The 25448-nt window shown below is 38.3% G+C and overlaps 1 protein-coding gene across 1 annotated transcript; it reads left to right on the forward strand.

Annotated features, from left to right (window-relative positions):
* The first annotated feature begins 3967 nt into the window (after positions 1 to 3967).
* LOC109438012 (uncharacterized protein FAM241A-like) lies at positions 3968 to 19948 on the forward strand. Its single transcript, XM_019717565.3, has 2 exons — positions 3968 to 4351; positions 18101 to 19948. The coding sequence occupies exons 1-2, from the start codon at positions 4193 to 4195 to the stop codon at positions 18344 to 18346; spliced, it is 405 nt and encodes a 134-aa protein (XP_019573124.2). The 5' UTR covers positions 3968 to 4192; the 3' UTR covers positions 18347 to 19948.
* The last annotated feature ends 5500 nt before the right edge of the window (positions 19949 to 25448 follow it).

Consider the following 25448-nt stretch of genomic DNA (forward strand, 5'->3'; position numbering starts at 1 on the left):
TAATAATAATCTTATATTTTCCATGGGAAACTGGCAGTAATAGCTTTATGTGTATATTATTCATATTGTGCAGCAGAGTGAAAACAGCCCTCCCCTCCTTTAAGATGTGCTTGAACTTGTGTTATCTGTCATATAATCTGAATAATTTTTTGTGTGTCCAAAACGCTACTGTTAGGTTTTGTTTTTCTTAAGAGGTGATTCCTTAAATCTCCAGGAAAGACCAAAAGAATAAGAGTTCAAAGAGAAACTCATTCATTAAACTAAAGGTAGACAATGCTAAGAAAAAGAAAATGTTCTGACATCAGTCCTAGGTAGGGATTAGAGGATTCTGGCCAAACTTTGCTGCATGTTTTTGGCTTTTGTCAGAAACAAAGCAGATTTCAAAAGTGGAAGTTTTATGAGAATAGGGACCTAGACTTGGGCCTGATGTCTCATGGTGCTTAATAAATACCTGCTAAATAATTGAATGAATATACTTCTCAAAGAATCAGGGAGAAACCTGAATCTCCAAAAGGCCAGAGTGTGTAGACTAAAGGACTTCTGTAGACTTGTCCCCTCAGTCGAACAAAGCTAAGCGCTGTAAACTCTTTTTACTTGCTCCCCAGTGTATATTCCAAGCCTTCTGAGTCCTCATGCACACGAGGAGTTTCTGTTCACTCTGTAGACTGATTGACGAGTGTACTGCTGCTTGGGTTATTGCATTATCAGACACAAGCCAAAAGATGAAGAACTTCAAAATGTGCCTTAAACGCCAGAGCTGGCAGTAAAAGGCTTATGTTCTCTGTGCCACTATATACTATCCTAAAGTTTTGTTTATACAATATATAAGGCCACTTTTTATAAGACTACTAAGAACCAAAGCAAAATTTCAACAGTAACAATGCTATCATTAGAGGGAAGCAATGAGGCCCAGCAGGAAATGTTTTTGGGTTCCTGTGGCAACATTTGTTTTCGATTATATGTACACAGTTGAGCCTTGACCAACTCTGGGGGGTTAGTGGGGCTGACTACCTGCAAAGTTGAAAATCCATGTATAACTTGTCAGCCCTCTGCATATGTACACAGATTCCTGACTACGGATCGAAAATAAATGTTTTCAATCCGAGGTTGGTTGAATCCTGGGATGTGAAACTCAGGTACGTGGAGGGCCGACTGTATATTTGTTGAAAAAAAAAATCCACATGGAAGTGGACCTGTGCAGTTCAAACTGGTGCTGTTCAAAGGTCAGCTGTAATATTAAATACTTTTGTCTGGGTTTTTAAAAGCTTTTAAGAAAGGAAATAAATCATATTCATTTTCTTTCTGATTTGTGATACCCAAAGGCATATTTTCTAGTTTCTACAGTCCTGATTACCAAAAACAAGAAACAGGTCTTTAAAATAAGACTTTAAGTTCCTGCCTATTTTAATTCCCTCTGTCGGCCTCAACACATTTTAATAGAAGATTCCAAATTACTCTTATTCTTCTCCATACCTAGGCATACTTACTTTCCATTGACAAGTAGCCTGATATTTTATTTATACAATAGTCAATCATCTTTTCAAAGTACAGATAAGAGATATACAAAATTTGATATTTTATTTAAATGCCCCTCAATTTCCTTTTAACAAAATGGGTAGGGCAATCTGATGGATGTTTTCCAATCCCACCAAGCAATTAACTTGATTCTGACACAATCTACCTGGAGATAGATCACAGCTCTCACAGGATAAGGGCTCAGTCCCACAAATTCCACACCCTCCCAATTTTAGATGCTAATCACAAGTCCAGGTCATTACCTGTGCTTCTGATCAACTGGACATAAATTGAAGGTTCCCACACACCCTCTTCAGGTTTGATTAATTTGCTAGAGTGGCTAACAGAACTCAGAGAAACATTTACTTTTACCAGTTTGTTATAAAGGATATGATAAAGAATACAGATGAACAGTTAGATGAAGAGGTACGGATGGTGAGGTATGTGGAAAGGGGCGAAGAACTTCCTGGCTCTTTCTGGGAGTGCCGCTCTCTCCGAATCTCCACGTGTTCACAGACCCAGAAGTTCTCAAAACCCCAGTTGTTTTGGGTTTCTATAGAGGCTTCATTACCAAGGTATGGTTGATTGAATCATTGACTATTTAAGTGATTGATTCAACCTCCAGCATCTCTCTTTCCCTCCCCAGATATCAGGGGGTAGGACTGTAAGTTCCAACCTTCTAATCACATGATTGGTTACCCTCATTCTTTGGTTGCCTAGGGGCTTTCCAAAGGTCACCTCATTAGGTAGGGTTGTCAGATGGGTAATGGCCTATGGGGGGATCATTTCATAGATTATATAAATGCCTAACCACTGTGCTGTACACCTGAAACTTATATAAAATAATATTGAATGTCAACTATAATTTAACACACATATATATATATATACTATATATGTAGTCATGGGATGTAAAGAATAGCATAGGAAATATAGTCAATGGTATTGTAATAGCTGTGTACAGTGTCTGATGGGCAATAGATTTGGTGGGATTATCATTTTGTGAGGGGTATGTTTAATCATTATGTTGTTTTGTACACCTGAAACTAATAAAAAAATAAATTTCATCTGAGCAAAAAAAAGTCACCTCATTAATAAAAGCACTTTTATCATTCTCACTTAGGAAATTCCAAGGTTTTAGGAGCTCCGTGCCAGAAATGGGGATGAACACCAAATATGTATTTATTATAAATCACAATATTGAGATAAGGTGGGGATAGGTCCTGCAAGAAAAAACCCCACTAAACGCCAGGGGAAGACAAAGGACCAGTAAATCAGGACAGCAAACCAGGAAAGCAGCAGAACGGGGCAAGACCAAGACGGTGACAAGATTCACCTCCAAGTAACCTCCAGCCACATTACACGGTGATTGTAATACATCTCCATATTAAATGACACGTCCCCAAGCCCCATGACACTTCCAGAGAGGACATATGAGGACAAAAAAGGGGTATATCCCAAATTCCCGGAAAACCCACCCTTTCTGAGAACTAATAAGAATATTCCGCCCCCTTATTCCCATATTTAAAAGCCTGACTAATAAGAACCACTGCCATGGGCGGGGTCAGGGCTGTCTCTTGCCTAAGGGCAGCCTCTACTCCGGCTGTGGATTGGAATACCTCACAATAAACTACTTTCGCTCTGTTGTCTGGCTCACACTTGAATTCTTTCCTGTGTGAAGCCAAGGACCCTCTTTCCTGCAACAATATCACAGGCAGTAAGAAAAAGAATTATAAATTAGTGTGTCTCCCTTACTATTCAATGAGAGAGAAATATTCGTACCCATTTATAGAAATACCTGTATGCAAAGGTAGACAGATGCACCACCAAATGATCCCAACAACCACCAAACACATATCAGGAAAGCACTCAAAAGAGAGACAAAGACACAGCCTTCGGAGAGATACTAGAGAGGAGACAAAAGGAACAAAAGAAACATGTATTGCTTGGAAAGAATGGACAGCTATTCAGGACAGGCAGCCAGCAGCACACCTCTACACCCCAGTGCCAGGTAAGAACAAAGGACTCCACTGGAGAGTAACTGTGTAAGTGTGTGTTTCTCACCAACACACACTCTCCTCTTCCCCTCAGAAATGCACTCTTTCTCCAATATACCGCCTCTCTCTCTCTCTCTCTCTTTCACACACACACACACACACACACACACACACACACACACACACACACAGTCTCATACACACATGACCTCTCACCAGTCTCTCTTACACGTGCAATCTTTTATATGTACTCTCTCAGTCTGTTGCGTACATACAGCCTCTCTCTCACCACACACAATCTCTAACACACATACAGTCTGTTACTAATACACACAGAGTCTCTCACGCTCACGCTCACAGTCTCAGCGACGCGCGCGGGAAAACACTCCCGCACCCTCCTTCACGTAAGTCTCCATCACACGCCCCGTCGGCTCCGCCTCCTCCGTGGCCCCTCCCCCAGGTGGGCTCCACCCCGGCGGCGGGGGACCGGACGGGCGGTGACAGTAGGCGCGGGCGGGGTTGCTAGTCCCGGCGCCGTGGCCCACCGGCCGCTCGCAGACTCCTGTCAGCGGCGAGCGCGGCCCAACCCGGACGGGCCTCCAACGGTGGCGGGCCTCCAACGGTGGCGCCGCCTCGCGCTTCGCCGCCTGGCTCCTCCGGCGGCCCTCCGCGGTGGCAGGATGTGCTCGGCCGGGGAGCTGCTTGGAGACTGCGGCGGTGGGGGAGCGTGCGGTGAGGAGGGGCAGGCACTGGCCGAGCAGGCGGCGCTGGGGACCGAGTGGGAGCTCCGGGCGAGCCCGCGGCGGCGCGGGCAGCGGACCCAAGAGGAGCGCGGGCAGGTGAGTGGGAGTCGGCGCGGCCGGACGGGTTCCTGAGCCCCACCGGCGGCGGAGGCGGTGGCCGGGCGGCGGGTGTGCGGGCGGAGCTTGGGTCCGCGGGGGCGTCGGGGCAGCAGCCGGAAAGAGCCGTTAGACCGCGGCGCTCCGCCGGCGCAGGGTCGTGTGCCTGGCCGGGTGGACACTGCCGTTCCCTGCGGTCGTGTTCTGTGAAAGTACCCCTCTCAGTGGTCTCTTATCTCAAAGCTTTCCACGCAAACACTTCTTTATCAACTTCAAGTCCGTCCCTGTGGGGACAGAGCCCCAGAGAGCAGTTTCCAGGCTCTCGGCCTCACGTGGAAAGGTGCTGGCTTAGGTAGTAGATGGCCGTGGGCTATGACTGGTTGGCCGTCAGTTGTAACCATTGAGCCATTGGCCACTAATATAACTGCTGCAGCTACGGAGGAGAGTCCAGGAGTCAGTCCGTTGGCAGTAAAACTGACAGCAGGTCACACGTTGTGTGAACCCAGCCTCCAGTGAGACCATAGTGGTATGACTCCCCTACCTATGGCTCGGTGGGTGTTCCTTTTTGGCCTCACCATGTCCTGTGTTCTTAAGTGGGGCGCGGGAGCTGAGACCCCGCCTGCCGCCCTGCATGACAGTCCCCCTGCGCTGCATTTTAGGGGACCACTGCCCCCCTCCCGCCCTCCATCCTGGCATTTCTGAGCACACGCCTAGAGTCTGTACGGTGTGGGTGGATTTCTCAAGATGATCAGCCAGGGTCTGAGGCGAGTGTAGGAGTGAGTATTACAACAGATGTCTTAACAGGGACTCTCCAAGAGCAAGTTCTTCACACGAACACAAATGAGATCTAAACTTCATTTTGAAAGTGAAAAATCAAGAAAATTGCTTGATACCAAAGGGAAAGAAGTATACGAGGGCAACCATAATAAGGGAACGGAGCAGTTGGATAATTTTTGAAACTCTGAATTTGCTCTCACTAAATGAAGTGTGACAATAGACATTATAACACATCAAATATCTTCAGGATTAGGCAAGACATTTGATAAAAGAAATTGAGTTATATGTGGGATGAATTTTCACCACTAAATACGATCAGACCTTCAAACATACCAGAAATAATAAAATAAAATAACTAGTGGAACAGGAATGATTATTTGCCCTTACTACAGCCTAGACTGTTGGGATAATCAATTGATACCTGTGTCTCATTATCCTTCTCTAGCTGTCCTTTTTGTCACATTTCACAAACTCCAATATCATCATTAAATGCATTAAGAGATTAAGTACAACTTCTAGTAAGTTAGTATTTTAGGAAACAAATAACTGTTTTTTGTTTCACGCACAAAATATGCATTAGCATTAGGTTTGCTCACCATGTGGACATGTAATTTTTCATCTTTATGACAGTATAGGAGATGGTGACTGAAGCAAATCACTGGTAGTTAGGAGATCATCCTGATTCTCTTCTTGGTTTTCCCCATTAATTGTACCATCACTCAATAGCTAAAGGGCTTAGTTTCCTCTTACTTTAGTTGTTCAACTGGAAAAGTGAAGAAAAAGGCAACAGGAACTCACGGGGTGAAGGGTGGGGTGCGCTGGGTACAATTAAGCTGAGGTTCCCAAAGTAAATTTTCAAGCGGTTGTAAGGGACCATGTAAAATACTTCGTTTCAGCATTTGTGGATTTCATATCATCAGTAGCTCTGGTCTTACCAAAATTGCTTATGGTACAAAAAAAAAAGGATGGAACAAAAAAAGAATGAAACATATTCTAGAAAACAGATACCACTTTGCATATCCGCTTCTTTCATTGTATGTCATAGAAATTCATTTTTCTGTAGTCCTTTGCAAATGTTATCATTATATTTTTATCACAGGATTTATTTATGTACTCTAAGCCTACATATACAATAATTGAAAACACCTGAGATATGTTGTTCCTCTTATATAAGCACTAAAGATTAACTTCTTATCAAGAAGCCAAAACAAAAACTTGATACAACCCAGTCCATTGGTGTAAGAAGCAAGCTTTTGTGATAAATCATTTCTTTTTAATATTATCACAAAGCCTTATTTTCTAGCTTTATTTTAAGTCCTGAAAATGAAATTAAAAACTTTATGCACTGCTTTGCTATGATGGTAGAGATAACTACAGATATAAAGATATTTTTGAGGGGTAGTAAATGAAATGAACAATTATAAAACATATCCTAAGGATTTGTTTTATTTAGTTTTTCTTTAGGGAGATCATGTGTGTTTGTTTTGTCAATTTAGGACACACAGACTCTAACTTACAAATGGAATATTTTTGAAAACTTGGTTTGTAAGCTAGTTATTTAGACTGAAAGTGAACTTTTCCAGAGAAACAATGATATAAACAGAAACAGAACCACAACTAATTAGCTGGAAATGATGCAGAGGCCATTTTCCTGCTTTCCTTTCTGCTTAGCACACTCACTTGGTGTTCCAGAATCTTTGCAGCCTCATGGGCATTGAGAAACAATTGGTGTCAGCAGCAGCAGTGGGGGCAGCAGCAGCTCCTTTATAACTGGATCACAGCTATGCAGGTGTGCTCCTGACCACAATAGCTCCAGAAGGGACCTGACTTTTGCTCCTCCAGCTCTTTCCGTGATTTTTGTCAGCCCCTAATTTTCTGTATTAAATCCCTTTCTATTTCTATTTCCTTCATAAAGTTTTGCTCTTAACTGATAATTTGAGGAAGCGGGTTTCTTCCCCAGGCTAAAGGCTCCTTTATATACATCCTTTTCTTAGCTGGTTTTTCTTTCTACTTCTGTCTGAGAAGCTTATGCCCTTCTCTCAACTGGGAAGGCTCTTGCATAAGATTTGACTATACAAAGCCTACCTTTGGCTTATTATTATTGTGATACAAGATCAAAATGTGTCTGTATTTTGGTGTTTACTTCATGTAATACTGAAATGCTAGTATTAATATAGGTGTTTTATTAACAGGTATTGTCAGCATCATTTTTTACAGTTTGTCCTTAGGTGGTGCTACATCTGAGAGAAGACAGGTTCCTCTGCTCTTTTGCCCTCAGTCTTTTCAGGTGGGATGACTGACAAAGGTGGCCTAGTTAAAATAAAGTACCCTAGGAGAGGAGGACTTTAAAGAATGGGCCAAGTCCTCTAGATGAAGAAACTGTGTCGTTTGAAGTAGGAGTCAGGCCTCTCAGAGAGATAAGCAAGGGAGAGAGGCAAGCAACCGATGGGACAGGGCATGACCTCTTCCATGTATGTTGGTAATTGTGTGCATGGGAGACGATCCGAGTATGTTGATGACTGTGAGTGCCGGGTAGCTGTATGTAAGAGCCTCTGCCCTGCTCTATGGCTGGAAGACTAAACATGTTCAGTCCTTTTATTACATGTTTATCATGTGAATGGCATCCTTAGATGCAGCAGTTCACAACCTGAATAACCTAAGACAGCCCAGCTTACCTAGAGCATACTCGTAGCGAGGTCCCATTGTCTTTATATTGACTTTAGAGTCATTATCTTCAGCTTTAAGGTCTATCTTTATGATTGTAAAATATGTACTTTAGAAAATGTAGAAATACAGAAAGATCTAAAAGAGAAAACACTTGAAATCCCACGGAGTAATATTTTGTTACAAAATAGCAAATATTTGGTATTAACTATATTCACATATCTCTCTCTGTGTGTATACATACAGACATATTTTTAAACATGTTTTAATGTAATATTTGAATTTGGTATCTTGTTTTTATCTATTTAGCATGTTGTATCATTTTCCCATATTATCAAAAATTCTTTTTAAAAATAGTTTTAGGGTGGCCTAAATAGTTCATTTCTATAATATCGCACGTTTAAGTTTCTTCAGACTTTCTTTTATAAATAATGCTATAATAAAAATCTTTGCTTGTAAATCCTTATAGTTCTATTTTGGAATAGATTTCTAGAAGTGGAAGAACTAGGTCAATGAATCAAAAAGTCTTTGAAGCCTCTTGAAACGTCCTAAAGAATTGCATTCAAGGAAGGTTGCACCAATGTTCCTTTCCAGCATTAGTACGTTAGAGTGCTGATTGGAAACCATCGATATAAAACATTAGTAGTTCTTTTTAACATTATTCTTGGACCATTTTCCTTTTGGTGTTATTATAAGAATTTATCACTTATTTCACATAGATTATAAATATTTTCCCTGTTTGCTGTTTACTTTGCAATTTTATTTATGATGGTTTTGATTTAGAAATGCTTTAAATTTTTATTAGCCAAAGGAATTTTTTTGGTAATTTCATACACACACATCACACATACTCACATAGATACACACATACCCTCCCCACATATATATAAATATCTACATATATATTTGTTTAGAACATTCTTTTTAATTCTACTGTTAGTTAAATGTCCACCACTATTATCGAGTGTGTGTGTGTGTGTGTGTGTGTGTGTGTGTTTTACCTTATGTATTTAATCTTTTTAGAAGGACTGTATGTGTAATGTGAGGTATGGAGTGAATCTTTTATTTTTTTCTAATCATGGAATAATCTTTCTTCCTGGCTTTACAATCCTTTGTAATAGTTATAAATACTAAAGTCTGTACTAAACTTTTATATTTTTGTTGGTATTATGAAAGGGATTCCCCCCCACATTATGTTTTTGCTACTTGTTTCTAGCTATTGGTCCTTATATATTTTGTTTTTAACTAGCTACCTTTCTGAATTCTTTATTTTAATACTGATAAATACTAGTATTTCTTAGAGTTGACTTTTTATATCTTCTAGGTGCCAAAAAAATGTATATACATTTTAAGAAAGGAAAAACACTGTATTAAAATTATAATACTCAATATATATCGATAACAAAAGATGAATACAAGTCATGTGTATACATTTTTTTGGCTCCCCAGTGTAATAATTCAGTCTATAGACAAGTTTGATTTTTGCTTCCTTTCAAATAGTAATGCTTGATTGATATTTTTTGCAATGTTTGGAACTTTCAGATCAATGTTGGCTTATAGATATTTATGTAAATAAGTGACAGAACCTCCATGAGATCACCTTTAAAAAAAAGGCAGTGGCAGGAGGCCTTATGCTTCCTCTTTAACCTATCATTAAAAAATATGATTAGCACTACAGATTCTAGGTACAGAATATCTAGGCCTGAATCCTAACTCTGCCACTTACTAACGCAACTTTGAGCAAGTTAGTTAACCTCTTGGCCTTCAGTTTCTTCATCTATGCAGAATCATAGTTGTATGACCCTCAGGATTGTTGGGAGGATTATATGTGTTAATAGAGCAGCTCCTAGCATGGAATTGGCATATAAATTTTAGCTTTTGGACGTAATTTTCAACCAGAACACTAACTGAAAGAAATGGAAAAATGTCACTAGTTTTCCAGACTCTGCAGTTAGAAAATCTCCCTAGGAGGAAGGGGGAATAGAACAGTGCTCCTCAGCCTTAATCTGCATACGAATCATCTCTTATTAAATGCAGATTGTGATTTCATTGGTGTGGGGTGAGGCCTAAGATTTTGCATCTCTTACAAGCTCCCAAGAGAGGCTGATGCTAGCCACGGACTACACTTTGAGTGGCAAGGGAGTAGAGGATAAGCAAGCCCGTCCAGTGGTGAACGTCCTATCTGTAATGATATATGTAAGGAAGTGATTTAGCTATTTCCCTAGAAGGGTTTAATTTTAACTCTTGGTAAGGTGTGAGAAGCCTAGAGTTTTTCCGTAAGCCAACTGATTTGCTCTGGGTCCTACAACTAAGTAGTGCTAGAGCAGACCAGACCATAGGCCCCCAAACTCCAAAGCCGTAGTTTTTCATTTATACAAAGAGCCCTCCTACAGGATGGGTAAACAGTCCCTGACAAATCTGCTGCCCTCCTTTAGATTGTGTAGTTCAAAACGAAATATTCATTCATATCCATTTCCTTTCAAATACAGTTTGCAGGCAATCCTGTAACAAGTATGATGAGTTTAGATGAATTCAGCCTTAAACTTGGTCGTGTTGTTCCAAAGGAGGTCCATTCACTGAGTAACTCAGGGAATAATTTTGCATATGGTAGGCATCTTTTGTTCATTTTTTATCATTATTCAGAGTGGAAACTCTAAATCAGTGGTTCTTAACTGGGGGCAGTTTCGCTCACAGGGGACATTTGGCAATGTCTGGAGACATTTTTGATTGTTATGACTGGGGGGCGGGTACCACTGGCATCTAATAGGAAGTGTCTAAGGATACTACTACTCATCCTATAACGCCCTACGACAAAGCATTATCTGGTGCAAAATGTCAATAGTGCCAAAGTTGAGAAACCCTGCTTAAAATGCATTAGGGTTACAGTGCTTTCAGTTGTTGAGAATGACTGCTCTGCTAATAGATATTCCAATGGATACGTAAAACTTATTTTCTCGAAGCCTATGTTCCAGATGGGTAGTCTCCCAACGGATCTTTTCTCACATCTCTTCTGGCTGTTCCTCATATGCAACTTTATCTATTTTGCTCTCTCTCACATCTTTTCTGCCCCTCTTCCTTGCTATCCATCTTTTTTTTTTTTTTTTTTTTTTTTTTATCTTTCTCTGTTGGATGTCTCATTCTCCCTTTGTCTTTTATTCTTCTCAGCCACTTTCTTTTTTTGCATTCACCTCCTCCTTCCCACTACTTTCTCTCCTCTGTAGAAGCTGAGAATTATGGGACAATGAAAAAGGTTATGGAGTATGCCAGTTCCAATTTTGAATCCTGACTTTACTACTTTATTAGCCTTGTCGTCCTAATTACTTAATACCTTAGAGACTAAATTTTCTCATTGTAATGGGTATAAAGCTACCCTCTTCTTAAAGTTCTTATGAGGACTCTGACATTTTGTATACACAGTACCAGCATATAGTAGGCCCTCAATGAATTTTAGCTCCCTATCTTACCCTCACCGTTCCTCTCATCTTTTTGTCTAGTTCCCTTCTTATTCCTCTCATCTAACCAAATGATAGTACTGAATTTTTGTCTTGGCGTAGAATTAATCCTCGTTCGTTCGCAGAATGTAGAAGATTTTATGAGAGTCTACAAGAGTAAGAAAAAATTTATTGAAAGTTAGAGAGCGCATTCTGGCAAAGGGAATCTTGCCAGGGCAGAGCTCAATATGGACAGCTATGCCGATGAGAAGGAGTGCTGGGGTTTTATATTTTTCTAAGCAGGATGTAGGGTGCTTGTCAGCTTGCAGTGGGGCAGCCGTTACAATTGTCTTCTCCTGGGAACGTTCCTGTTCCCATCTATGATGGATGTCAGCTTGCAAGGCTGCTGTTGCCATTGGGAACCATTCTGTTCCCAACTATGATGGGTGATTGTTAGATCTCAGGGGGTTGCTGTTGCAATTGGGGACTGTTCTGTCCTCCCTGTGATGGATGTAAGGTGCTTGTCAGCCTGCAAGTGCAGTGCCAGCCAGGGAGTCAGAGCCAAGCCGGCAACGTTTAGCTTGTTCCTGGTAGCCGGACAAACTCACTCCTGTTAATTCTTTGCTTGTCCCATCCTGTCAGCTCACAAGCCTGCTCCTGTTAACTCTCTACTTGTCTCATCAATTTTGTCAACATAAGAATGTCCAAACCTGGAGAGAATGTTTTTAATAATTTATTTGAGCCAAATAGAGGATACTCCTGGAAGCAAGATCTCAACAGACTGAGAAAAATGCTTCCAAGAATAACAGTTTGTAGTTTCTTTTATGCATTTGAGATTAAGGAGGGTATGTAAGGAAGATTACAGGAAGGTGGGAGAAAGCAAGGCAAGGATCAGATTACAGGATAAACTCTTGAGGGTATTCATGAGGGGATTGGATTACAGGTGCTCTCTGGAGGGTTGGTCACACTTTAGAAGGAGGGGTCTGAAAGGGTGGTCAGGTATTAGAAGCAGGGGTCTGAAAGGGAGCTTTTCAAAACTGTGTTAACCTAGATGCACAGAAACAATGGACAGGGCTTGCTTTAGGCAAAGATCACACTTTTACTAAAGAAGTTATGTTATATGCCTGGGGCCTGGCTACCCACCATGACCTGCCTAGTGAGGAATTTATGATCAGATCATCCTGTGAGGTAATTTTCCATAAAACACTTTTTTATTTTGTCCATAACTTTAATAGAAGTAATTTTCATATTTTTGGAATAAATATTTATTTACTGAATAAAGTGTTAAAATTTCCTAATCTGATGATCAAATAAGGTGTTTCATATTTATCTTTAAAAAAATTAACACAGCAACCTCAATTATGTTGTTTTTTTGTGTAGATTTTCAGTTGATTTTTTATCCTGTTGTAGGTCATTGATCCTTGATGGGAAAACGAATGCCCACCCTCTGTACAAGTTATTCTCAATTTCTTATTCAAGAGAAATGTGAAAACAATGTTAAAATAAAAAACTAAATATGCCACGCCACTAGGTTTGCCCTGAGGCCTAAGTGGAAACTATATCCTTACTGTACCTTTTTTAAGCCTTTCCCACACTGTCTGCAGTTTCTTTCTTCTCTGTAGTTACAATCTTATCTTGCCGTAGCAGCCTCATATCTTCAAAAACCTTAGGAGTCCCAACTTGTCATCTTTTGGTTCATTAAGTGTATTGAGTGCTCGTGTGTGTGTGTGTGTGTGTGTGTGTGTGTGTGTAAAGGAATTGATAAGACAATCAAAGAGTAATTTTATTTGAGCAGAGAAACTGAATTTCTAATTAACTTGATGCAAAAGATACTTTCAATCTTCTCTATTTCTTTTTCCCATATCCAGTGTTTTTTTTTCCATTAACCGCATTGGTAGCTATGCCTTATCTTGTCAGAGGAAGAGGAAATGATTGGCTTCATTTGTTGTTGCTGTTTTCATAGGGCAACAAGTATTGCTTCTCAGAATTCTGAGCAAGGAGAAATCATGGTGGAAATGTTTTGAACTTTATGGAAATGGGTAAAATTATTAATACTATCTAAATATGGTGTTAAGAAAATTAATTTTCACTTGTAGTTTTTACTATATATTACCTTTGATATAATTTTTTTCTAACTTCTGTGTTTCAGATATTTTTTTTTATTCCTTCTTCCAGTTAATCTGAAAAAATTGATTTTTGGTTTTTATCCTCTTGATCAAAATTTTCGTTGGATATATGCAGATCATCAACAGAGGCTGGGAATTTAAGTTTGATTTTTTGTGACTGGCAAATTTCATCAGTCTGATTGTATTTAGAGTTCTTTATTTCATAGTTTGCAGAGGTAATTTCATATAAAAGAAGTTCTTGTCACTGCTAGAAGTTGAGAATTGAGAAGAAAAATTATTTTTAAGGAAAGATGTTTGATTTTGGCTATTTTCAATAGACAAGTTAATTCTTTTTGTGGTAGCATCTAGCATACAGTACTTCCCCCTTATCCATGGTTTTCCTTTCCATGGTTTCAGCTATCCTCTGTCAACCACAGTCCAAAAATGTTAAATGGAAAATTCCAGAAATAAACAATTCATAAGTTTTAAATTGCATGCCATTCTGGGTAGTGTGATGAAATCTTGAGCAGTCCCTCTCCTTCCCGCCTCAGACATGAATCATCCCTTTGTCCAGCGTCTCCGCACTGTCTCCACACACTACCTGCCCATTAGTCACTTAGTAGCTGCCTTGGGTATCAAATCAACTGTCGCAGGGTAACAGTGCTGCGTTCGCGTTTCCCTTATATAGTAACGCTTCTTCGTCATGCCTACATCATTCACCTCACTTCATCTCATCACGTGGGCCATGTATCATCTCACATCATCACAAGAAAAAGGATGAGTACAGTATAATAAGATACTTTGAGAGAGAGACCATATTCACATAACTTTTATTACAGTATATTATAATTGTTCTATTTTGTTAGTTACTGTTAATCTCTTACTTTGCCTAATATATGTTAAACTTTATTACACGTATGTATGTATAGGAGAAAACATAATATATACAGGGTTTGGTACTGTTCTTTTTCAGGCATCCATTGGGGGTCTTGGAATGTAATTCCCCATGAATAAGGGGGGGGCTGCTGTAATGCCCTGCATACACCAGGTACTCAATGTCACCAGAGAATTCATTTCTTAAAAATGAGGTAGATTTTAGGAAACATATAAAATGTAGAAACTTTTAACCTATAGCTTGAATTAATCATATTCTTCACTTCATGGCCTACTATTATCTATGACTAGTTTATGCACAGTCCTTTTCTTATTTAATTTTTTTTCATTATGTAACCATTTTCTTCCACTACAATAGGCAACTCTTTTAATATGTTTTATAGATATGGCTGTAACTGTATGTAACTTGTTTGTTTCCTTTGTCAATGCCTGCAACTAATTCAGTAAAATATTGAATCCTATTGGTCAAAATGAAAATGAATACAAATTTTAGTATTTTTCAGTTTATACTAATTTCAAAGACTAAGTCAAGAGATAGTTGATGTTCTCTATGATTTTTATCCATCTCCTCAAAACGCTTTCCCCCCCCCCCTTTATTGGTTCTGTGTAAGTTAATGGGAGTTAAGTGTAAATGGATGCTGTAAATTTACATTTAATTATAAATGACAAGTTATAAATATAAATAATAAATGTTATAAATTATATAATATATAATGGTATGATTAGGTAAAGATTTATATAGTTAGTAAATTTTTACATTTAATTATTTTTGTACATTGTTTAGGAAATGAAACTGCAACTACATTTAGTATCCAGTGAGCAGGAAAATATGTCCAGTCTCACTAGAAATGCAAATTAAAAGCATTAGGACTGATTTTTCACCTATGAAGTTGTTAAAGATTAAAAAGATGAATAGCGTGTGTTTAGAGAAACAGTGTATAAAATAAGAATACACTAAAGTTAGAAGTATGTATTGGTTTAATCTTTGTGGAGGGAAATCTGGTATCAAAACCTCATGAGTAGATACTATTATTGCCCCCACTTTAAAGATGTAAAAACTGTTGCACAGGGGGTTTAAATAACATACGAAAAGTATCACAGCTAGTAAATTGTGGATTTGAGATTCAAACCCATGCTTAAAGCCTGAGTTCTTAACCATCAAGCTAGTGTTGAGCCATGAAATCTGTTTTTTTTTTCTTACTATTATTAGTTTCAGGTGTACTGAACAACATAATGATTAGACATTTACACACCTCATAAAGTAGTAACCCTACCAAGTCTACTACCCCTCTGACACCATGCATATGCGTAGCTATTACAGTACCATTGACTATATTCCCTGTGCTGTACTTTACATCCTGTAACTATATATCTATGTCATCTCTATCTCTATCTATGTATATATATTGTTCTGATTGGGTGTTTTTTGCTACCTTGTCTTCCATGTTGCTCATTTGAACCTCTGCTTCATCTAATCTGCTGTTGATTTCTTTCTAGTGTATTCTTCCTTTCATTTATTGCTTTCTTCATTTTGACTTGCTCTTTTTAATGGTTTCTATGTCCTTTTTTATGCTTACTATTTCTTTGTTGAAGTTCTCACTAAGTTCACTGAGCATCCTTATAACCAGTATTTTGAACTCTGTATGTGGTAGGTTGCTTACCTTCATTTAGTTTAGTTTTCTTTTTGGAAGTTTCTGTTCTTTCATTTGGGTTGTGTTTCTTTGTCTCCTCATTTTGGCTGCCTCTTTGTGTTTGTTTCTACTGTGTTTCCCCGAAAATAAGACCTAGGGGACAATCAGCTCTAATGTGTCTTTTGGAGCAAAAATTAATATAAGACCCGGTATTATATTAAATTATATTATATTACATAAGACCCAGTCTTATATTATAGTAAAATAAGACCGGGTCTTATATTAATTTTTGCTGCAAAAGAAGCATTAGAGCTGATTGTCCCGCTAGGTCTTATTTTTGGAGAAACAGGGTATGTATTAGGCAGGGATGCTGCCTGTATCTCCACATGTTCCAGGAATGTCCCTTGTGTGGGTTGTGTGTGCCCTCGTGTTGTAAAAAAGAAAAATAGGCAGCATTCTAAAATCAATGAGATTACAGTCAATCTCATTAAAGACTTTTCTGTATACAAGATTTCTCCCCAAATACCACAATTCTAAAAGATGTAAACAGTGGTATACTGGTAAATGTTTAATAATAGGATTTGTGGGAGGTGGATAGGGAGAATGTATCTCTGATTTGTATCATTTGCCAATTCAGTAGTGATTTCCAATCACTGTAATGCTAGTGCTCCCACTGTGGCCAATTTCAAGTTATTTACAAACAGCTCGCAAGGTTCCTGAAAATTTAACAATTGGCTTTTGATAGGAGCCAGGCATCACCGGCACTCCACTGTATAGTAATTGAGATTCAAGACTTTCATGGTTATAATTGATAAGTTTGATCTCTCCCTGTTTACATCAACTAGTGCATTTTTATGAGTTGTTTTTTTTTTTTTTTAATTTCACAGAGTTGACAAGTTACTGGATTATAATATATTGAAATTAGAAAAACTGTATTAAAATATGATTTGAGTCATAGATATGGTTAGATAGCATGAAATACATGCAATGCTACAAAACTACCACAAGTAACTGCATTTTGCTTTTTCTGGTGTCTTCATGCAGCTATCAAAAGTGCATCCAATTCAGTAATTGTTAGAAGTTTCTATTCACAATAAAATTTAAGTTGGTGTGGTGGGTGTGCCCTGAGGGATCTGTAAAAGGAGATTACTTTGACATTCCAAAGGTATGTTATGTTATCTTAGATGCAAAAAGACAAGAGACAGGCTCATTTAAGATACAGATTGACCTTTGTCAAGGAAGCTACTGATTTAGGATATGACTACCGGCCACAACCTACTTTTAGTTAGGAATTTTTACGTTCAGACCATCCTATGTGATTCCTTTCAGTCTCTTGACTTTGTGAAGCTGACCATGCAGGCCTTTCCTGAGCTTGTCAGTTTTGTATGTGGCCCCTTTTTCATCCACACTGGTTAATTACTCTTGTCTCTTTCTCTCACTCTCCTACCTGCTATCATTTAATTTAGGGTATCTCAGAATTTTTCTCTCGTCATGTATAATTAGATACACATGGACATTTTCTGGGGAACTGATTTCTAGATGGACTTTTTGGCTTATTGTAAAAAATGATTCCTTTTTGGAAACTACATGTTTTTCCTGATGAGATTAATAACAGGCATTTAAGACATTTGTAGAACTTAGACAGGAAACTACAAGGGCCTACAATAAGTCTCCTTAGCTGGGGCTGAGGCTGAAAGATCACAGCAGTAATGACTGATGATTGCTCAATAATAGCAGCAAGACATGCCCCAGTCTGCTGAGGCTAGTTCCCTTAAAGTCTTAGTGTCAAAGGAGTGGACTGAAAAGAACCCTACTTACAAATCCAGGGCCCTGCCTCAAACTAGTTGGTGGAAAAAGATGTTCTGAAATCGTGGCCACTGATAAAAGCAATATGAACATGATGCTTCATTTAAGCAGCTATCTTTGTGCAATTCTAGGAAACTAGAAAATGAATGGAAATGAATCAGCTCCTTCCTTTATCTTGTAAATCATTGTTCTGGTAGTTGAGGGTCCAGTCAATATTGATTTCCACAGAAATCAATAAATTAGTGCTTTCCATATTCTTGAAATGTGGGCGAAGTATCAAACATAAGGAACATGCCCAGGTATTTATTGAATGATTATCAGACATTTGTCCAGTACTTTGGAAGATAAAGAATTATGAGTTAGTTTTTAATTCTTAAAAACCTTCACTTATTTCTCACGTTATATTTATGTTTTGTTTTGTCTGTTTGTTTGTTTTTAAAGGAATTAGAAGAATTACAAGACCTTACTGGTGGTCCTGTTGGAGATGACTATAAAAAGATGGGAACACTTTTTGGCGAACTGAACAAAAGCCTCATCAACATGGGCTTCACAAGGATATATTTTGGAGAACAAATTGTAGAACCAGTGATGGTCATTTTCTTTTGGGTTATGTTGTGGTTCCTTGGCCTGCAAGCCTTTGGACTAGTTGCTGTTCTTTGCCTTGTCATTATTAATGTACAACGTTAAAATATGACTGAGTGAGCTGTTGGTTGATGTTTGGTAGCCATATATGTAATTGGTGAAGTTATATATTTTACTACATGAAAGCTAAAAAACTTGCCTTGTTTCAAATTGTGTGTTATTTTGTAATTAAATATATAAGTGGATATTGTTTAAAATTAAACTCAACTCTTGATTATAACAGGGTTGAATATACATCTTGTAGCTATTCAAAACTCTTGTTTCGCTGCTGTGATCTGTACCCACTTTTGAACACCCCTATTCCTATACCAAAATTTAAATAACACCACCAAGTGAGCAGGGAAAATAACAGGATATGTAGTTCAAATTGGGCAATATAGGTCTTACAAAGAGTTCCAGTAAAACATTTTAGAAGAAAAATTTTGAAATGGAGCTAAAAAGAAGTTTTACTTGGGGAATTGCTCCCCACCCACTGCCACCAAGTAACCAATATTATTTGGGAAATAATTTGGATTTCTAGTGTCTGCTTAGCCCAAATCAATGTAAATGATAATTACTGTACATTACCTTAATATTTTGATGAAAATCAGTAAAGTTAGCACACCTTCTAAAGATTGAAAATAATATTTTATTGCTGTGGAAACTTCCAAAGTTAAATGTAACTTTTTTATATTGAAACACTTGAGCCTGGAGTCACTTCAGTATATCGTATAAGGTTTAGATACTTTTGGTGCTAATTACTTTTTGTGAATTTTTTAAGTCTCACAAGCCAGGTCCGTAATTGCTTGTACCCCATGGTAATGCTATATTTTCTTATATCTAAAAAGTTGCATATTTTTTTCCTGAAGAGACATTTTTCAGTGTATTTTTTTTCTAGAAATTTATATTTTATAATTCTTCTATAGCAATTCTAAGACTTTAGAAATCTGTTTCTTATTCTGGCAAGAATTTCTTTTTACCCCCTCCCCCCAAAATTGATTTGTATTATGGCCGAAATACTTAACTATTCTTTTAAGGAAAAACAAATCAGCTCACTTTCTTTGATATCTGTAGTGGAAAGTACAGTATTACAGAATAAAACCAAATGCTTAAATTTGGAACTTAACAGCCAATTGTAATAGTATTCCTCTAAGGCTAAAGACATGTTACTAATGTGTCTTCATTCAGCACTTTGGGGTTTATATTGAAATAAGCAGTTCTTTAAATATACTTTCAAAGTGGAAAATGTCTTAGTGATATTTTGGATTTTATTAGAGAATCTGAAATCTTTATATTTTTGTCTGAAAGTTTATATATAACCAAAGGAGAGGTAGTTGAGATAATTATCTAGAAATTCAAGTTAAATAAGAGGAAAATGAGACAATGGGGCATTTTTATCTTTGGGAAGGCAATAACGAAAGTATATAAAGTGTTTACTATTTCACTTTGTAATATTTATATCATTTCCTGTTTTAAAAATTTGTAAGTTCTCAGTGTCTTCCATTTTGAAGCAGAAAAATTGATGAAAAATGTTCAAGTTAGATTTCTAAAATCAGGTAATCCTGAACAAAAGTACCAGTTAGAGGGCACTAAAATGTATTGTGCATTTGTATGAATACAGACTTTTTAAAGTTTGACTTAAAGAAAAAAGAAAGACTTTGTACTACACTATGTGTTTTTATTGGGCTTGCAGTATTTTTATGGTAACTTTATGAACTCGGCATAAAGTGCAATTTATTTCAAAAGGTGTCTTCATTTGTGCACAGTAGAATTGTGAAGTTTTTAATAGAAACCAGAAGATTTTTTTTATATCTGCATTAAATATTAAAAAGTGCATTCTTTTCTATGCTACTAGGTATTTTAATTTTCCTTTGGAATGTGAAGAAGATATAGTATGCATAATAGCAGCTCTGGTTCCATCAGTGCCTGAAGTTGAAAATACTTTAAAAGTAAGTTTTAATAGTAATTATTTAGTATACTGACTATACTATACATCTGCACACTGCTGTTAATTGGGTATATTTTTAATTAAGAAGTAAGATATTTTGCTGCTATTCTTTCTGCATATATATTGGTTAGAGCAGTATACCATCACATTGTTTGCTTAGATAGGGAAAAACAAATTTTGCTTATTTGATGGAAACAAAATATTTTCTTTTATGAAATATATCAGAATGCAGAGTATACTGAAATCCTGAAATGAAAAGAAACTAATTAGTTCTTCGGTTCATGGTATAAGGAATTAGGTTGAAAATGATTCTCAATCATTTCAATTTCAGATACAAGCTAATTTTAGAAACTACTATTGCTTATGAAGAAAAATACAGAAGTTAACAAATGTTAAGTTATTAGGTTAATGTGCATATCACGCATACCACTAGCCCTCAATTCAAAGGAAAAAGGTCAAGATCTACTAATAAACTGAATATAGATGAATAAATCAATTTTCACTAAAATAAAATCTCAGTATTTGTAGAATTTATTCCTCTCGTATCTTAAGCTGTCGTATACAAGGTATTTTCCCGCTTCTGGCCACCAGTTAGATTATTCTTGATCCAGTAGTGTGCTGGCGCTTGCTTGCACTGGCCTGCACAAGCCAGCTGTGTACATTTTCCCCTACTCTGCCTTCAGGGATTTCAAGTTGGTAGCTTGAAATTGGGGGTGGCAGTGGTATTTACATTATGAAAAAAATTGGCAAACACAACAAATCAGAGCTCTTTTTCCCTGGCAAGCCAGTTGTTAAACATATATTAACACACCAATGATTAGCCACTCTAGAGGCCACATTCCCATTTCTCCTCCTGCAGATATAAAAGGAAGTATATTGGGGCAAATCCCCATTGACCCATCCAAAACTGTATTTGGATCTTTTCCATGTGGAAATTATGGACCATGGTTGTCTCCTGACAGACATCTCTTTATTTACTGACATATTTTGATCAGAGAAAAGTCTCTCTGGGCTGTCACTGAGCTGCAAATCCATTACATACTATCTAGGCAATAAGATAGTTACAGAAATGATGGAAGACAAATTACAGCATGACTAAGATCTGTTGTAAACCTGAAATGTTTGCTGGTGGGCAATAACCCAATACCTACCCCACAGCATCTCTTGGGAAGCTCTGGAAAACCTGTGGGCCTGAGATGGGCGCTGTCTGGCTGTGGTGCTCTCAGAGGCCCTTTTTGTGGGGTGGTTGAGAGCCCAGCACCGGTGCGGGACCTGAGACTGCATTGACTTTGTAGAAACCACTGACCACACCCCTTAGCTCCCTGGAACCCTGCCCTGCCCAACTGGAGCTGCATTGCCAGGGGCCCACTGAGTTCTGGGTGGCCGGCCCAGCCCCACAAGCCATGGAGGCCTTTTGCAGCAGCAGAGGACCTACAACAGCCTGGGGAGATTTTGGTGGTGGACAGTGATGCAAAACCTACACTGCAGCTACTCTTGTGCCGCTCTCAGGGATTTGTGAGCCTGAAAGAAGTGGTGGCTAGTGTTCTAAGGGCATTGAGCGAAGTGGTCACAGGCCAGCCCCAAGGAGAGCGGTGGCTGGCTGCGGTGTTCTCCAGACACTATGCAAAGTGGTCATAGGCGTAAGAACTGAATCTGCATTAACTTTGTAAAAGCTACCAGCCATTCCTGGTGACTCCCTGGGGCCCCGCATTGCCCAGGAGTGCTGCATCGCTGAGGGCACTCAACAGCAGGTCAACCTACCCGGCCTGCACACCTAAGGAGGCTCTTTCATCGGCTCCTTACAGGCAGCTGTCAAGTGGCAATAGGCCTAGGGGGCCCTGGGCCTTTTGCTAAGCTGCCCCAGGCCCAATACTGGAGACAGCCAGCCTTGGATCACAGAGAGGCCACCCCCACATGCCTTCAGGTCCAACACAGGCAGCAGCCAACCACATACAGCTTTGGGGCTCCTACCAGGTAGCTGTAGGCCAGTAACAGTCAAGGCTACAATTGGCCTGCACGGGAGCCCCTCCCAAGAGACACTAGAAACAACACACCTAGAGGCCAGCCTCAGACCATACCAGAGCACTACCTGGCTAGCCTCACAAACGGAACACCTAAAGAGGGGTCTCAACAGGCACAAGAGCCCATGGGGGCAAATCCTCCTCTAAAGGGTCAGCTCCTACACAGCAGCTCATACACTGTGGGTGTAGCTGATCATCACAGTCAGCCTGGGAGTCAGTCCTACCCACTGATGCGCCAAAAACAATCAAGGCTCAACTACAACGGGAACACACACAACACACTCAAGGGACACTCCTGGAACACGTGCACAGGATATCAGGAAGACTGCGCCATTGGACTACATAGGACACAGACTACATAAGGCCACCCAGCAAAGACTGAGAGACATAGGAGATCTATATAATACATAGAAGTAAACACAGAAAGGTAGCCAGAATGAGGAAATAAAAATGTCCCAAATAAAGGAACAGGAGAAACCTCCAGAAATAGAACTAAATGAAATGGAGACAACCAACAAACCAGAGACAGAGTTTTAGAACACTGATTAAAGAATGCTTATGGAATTTAGTGAGAATTTCAAAAAGAGATAGCAAGCATGAAGAAGGCCACAGAAATCATAAAAAAGAACCAGTCAGAAATAAAAAAATATAATAACTGAAATGAAGAATACACTAGAAGGAATCAAAAGCAGATTAGAAGAAGCAGAAGATCCAATCAGCAATTTAGAAGACAAGGTAGCAGAATCCACCCAATCAGGACAACAAAAAGGAAAAGGAATAAAAAACAGTGAAGATAGTTTAAGGGACCTGTGGGACAACATTAAGCATAACAACATTCGCATCATAGGAATACCAAAAGGAGAAGAGAGGGAGCAAGGGATTGAGAACCTATTTGAAGAAATGACTGGAAACTTCCCTAACCTGGTGAAGAAAATAGACATATAAGTTTAGGAAGCTCAGAGAGTCCCAAGCAAGATGAACACAAAAAGGCCCACATCAAGACACATCATAATTAAAATGGTAAAGGTTAAAGACAAAGAATCCTAAAAGCAGCAAAAGAAGACAAGTAGTTACTTACAAGGGAGCTCCCATAAGATTGTCTGCTGATTTCTCAACAGAAACTTTGCAGACCATAAGGGAGTGGCAGGAAATATTCATGTGATGAAAACAAGGACATACAACCAAGACTACTCTACCCAGCAAGGATATCATTTAAAATTGAGGGAGAGATAAAGAGCTTCCCAGAAAAGATTAAGCTAAAGGAATTCATTACCACCAAGCCAGTATTATAAGAAATGTTAATAGGACTTTAAGAAGAATAAAGGAGAAAACAAATGAAGATCAAAAATATGAATAATAAAATGGCAATAGCTATGTACCTATCAATAATCTCTTTAAATGTAAATGGATTAAATGCTCCAATCAAAAGACATAGGGTATCAGAAGGGATAAGAAAACAAGACCCATGCATATGCTGTCTTCAAGAGACTCACCTCAGATCAAAACACACACACACACACACTAAAAGTAAAGAGATGGAAAAAGATATCCTTGCAAATGGAAACAAGAAAAAAGTTGGGGTAGCAATACTTACATTTGACAAAATAGACTTTAAAATGACCATAATAAGAGAAAAAGAAGGATAGTACATAATAATAAAGAGATCATCCAACAAGAAGACATCACCCTAGTAAACATTTATGCACCTAACATAGGAGCACCTAAATATATAAAGCAGATAGTGACTGACGTAAAAATAGAGATCAATAGTAACACAATCATAGTAGGGGACTTTAACACCCCACTGACACCAATAGACAAATTTTCCAGACAGAAAATCAACGTGGAAACAGCGGCCTTAAATGACACACTACACCAGATGGATTTAATTGATATTTTAAGAGCATTTCACACTAAAGCAGCATAATATATATTCTTTTTAAGTGCACATGGAATGTCTTCCAAGATAGACCACATGTTATGTCACAAAACAAGTCTCAATAAATTTAAGAAGATTTAAATCATATCAAGCATCTTCTCTGATCGCCATGCTATGTATGAAACTAGAAATCAATTACAAGGGGAAAAAAAGACAAACACATGGAGTCTAAACATGCTACTAAATAATGAATGGGTCAACAATGAGATCAAAGAAGAAATCAAAAGATACCTTGAGACAAATGAAAATGAAAACACAATGACATAGGGAAAGCAGTCCTAAAAGGGAAATTCATAGCAATGCAGGTCTACCTAAAGAAACAAGAAAAATCTCATCAACAGTCTATCTTTACAGCTAAGGGAACTGGAATAAAAAACCCAAAACAAAACCAAATAAAAAATGGCATACAAAGCCCAAAGTGAGCACAAGAAAGGAAATAATAAAGATCAGAGCAGAAATAAACGAGAAACTAAAAATAATACAAAATGTCAATGAAACCAAGAGCTGGTTTTTTGAAAAGATAAACAAAACTGACAAACCTTAAGTAGACTCATCAAGAAGAAAAGAGAGAGGACTCGCATAAATAAAATCAGAAATGAAAGAGAAGTGACAACCCACACCACAGAAATACAAAAAAAATTTAAGAGAATCCTATGAGCAACTATACGCCAACAAATTGGACAATCTGGAAGAAATGCATAAATTCCTAGAAGCATACAATCTTTCAAGGCTGAGTCAAGAAGAAACAGAAAATCTGAACAGAATGATTACTGCTAACTAAATTGAATCAGTAATCAACAAGATCCCAACAAACAAAGGTCCTGGACCAGGTGGCTTCACAGGTGAATTTTACCAAACATTCAAAAAAGAATTAATACCTATTCTCAAACTAGTCCAAAAAATTCAAGAGGAGGGAAAGCTCCCAAGCTCATTTTACAAGGCCACCATTACCCTGATTCCAAAACCAGACAAAGACATTACAAAAAAAAGAAAACTATAGGCCGATATCCCTGATGAACATAGATGCAAAAATAATCCACAAAATCTTAGCAAACCAAATTCAGCAATACATTAAAAAGATCAGACATCACGATCAAGTGGGATTCAATCCTGGTATACAAGGTTGGTTCAACATCCACAAATCAATTAATGTGATGCACGACATAAACAAAATGAAAAATCAGAATCATGTGATCATATCAATAGATGCAGAAAAAGCATTTTACAAAACCCAGCATCAATATATGATAAAAACTCTCA

This window comes from Rhinolophus sinicus, chromosome 1 (genome assembly GCF_057876585.1).
Source record: "Rhinolophus sinicus isolate RSI-liver-muscle chromosome 1, RSI-T2T, whole genome shotgun sequence".
In the NCBI taxonomy this organism is placed as follows: domain Eukaryota; kingdom Metazoa; phylum Chordata; class Mammalia; order Chiroptera; family Rhinolophidae; genus Rhinolophus; species Rhinolophus sinicus.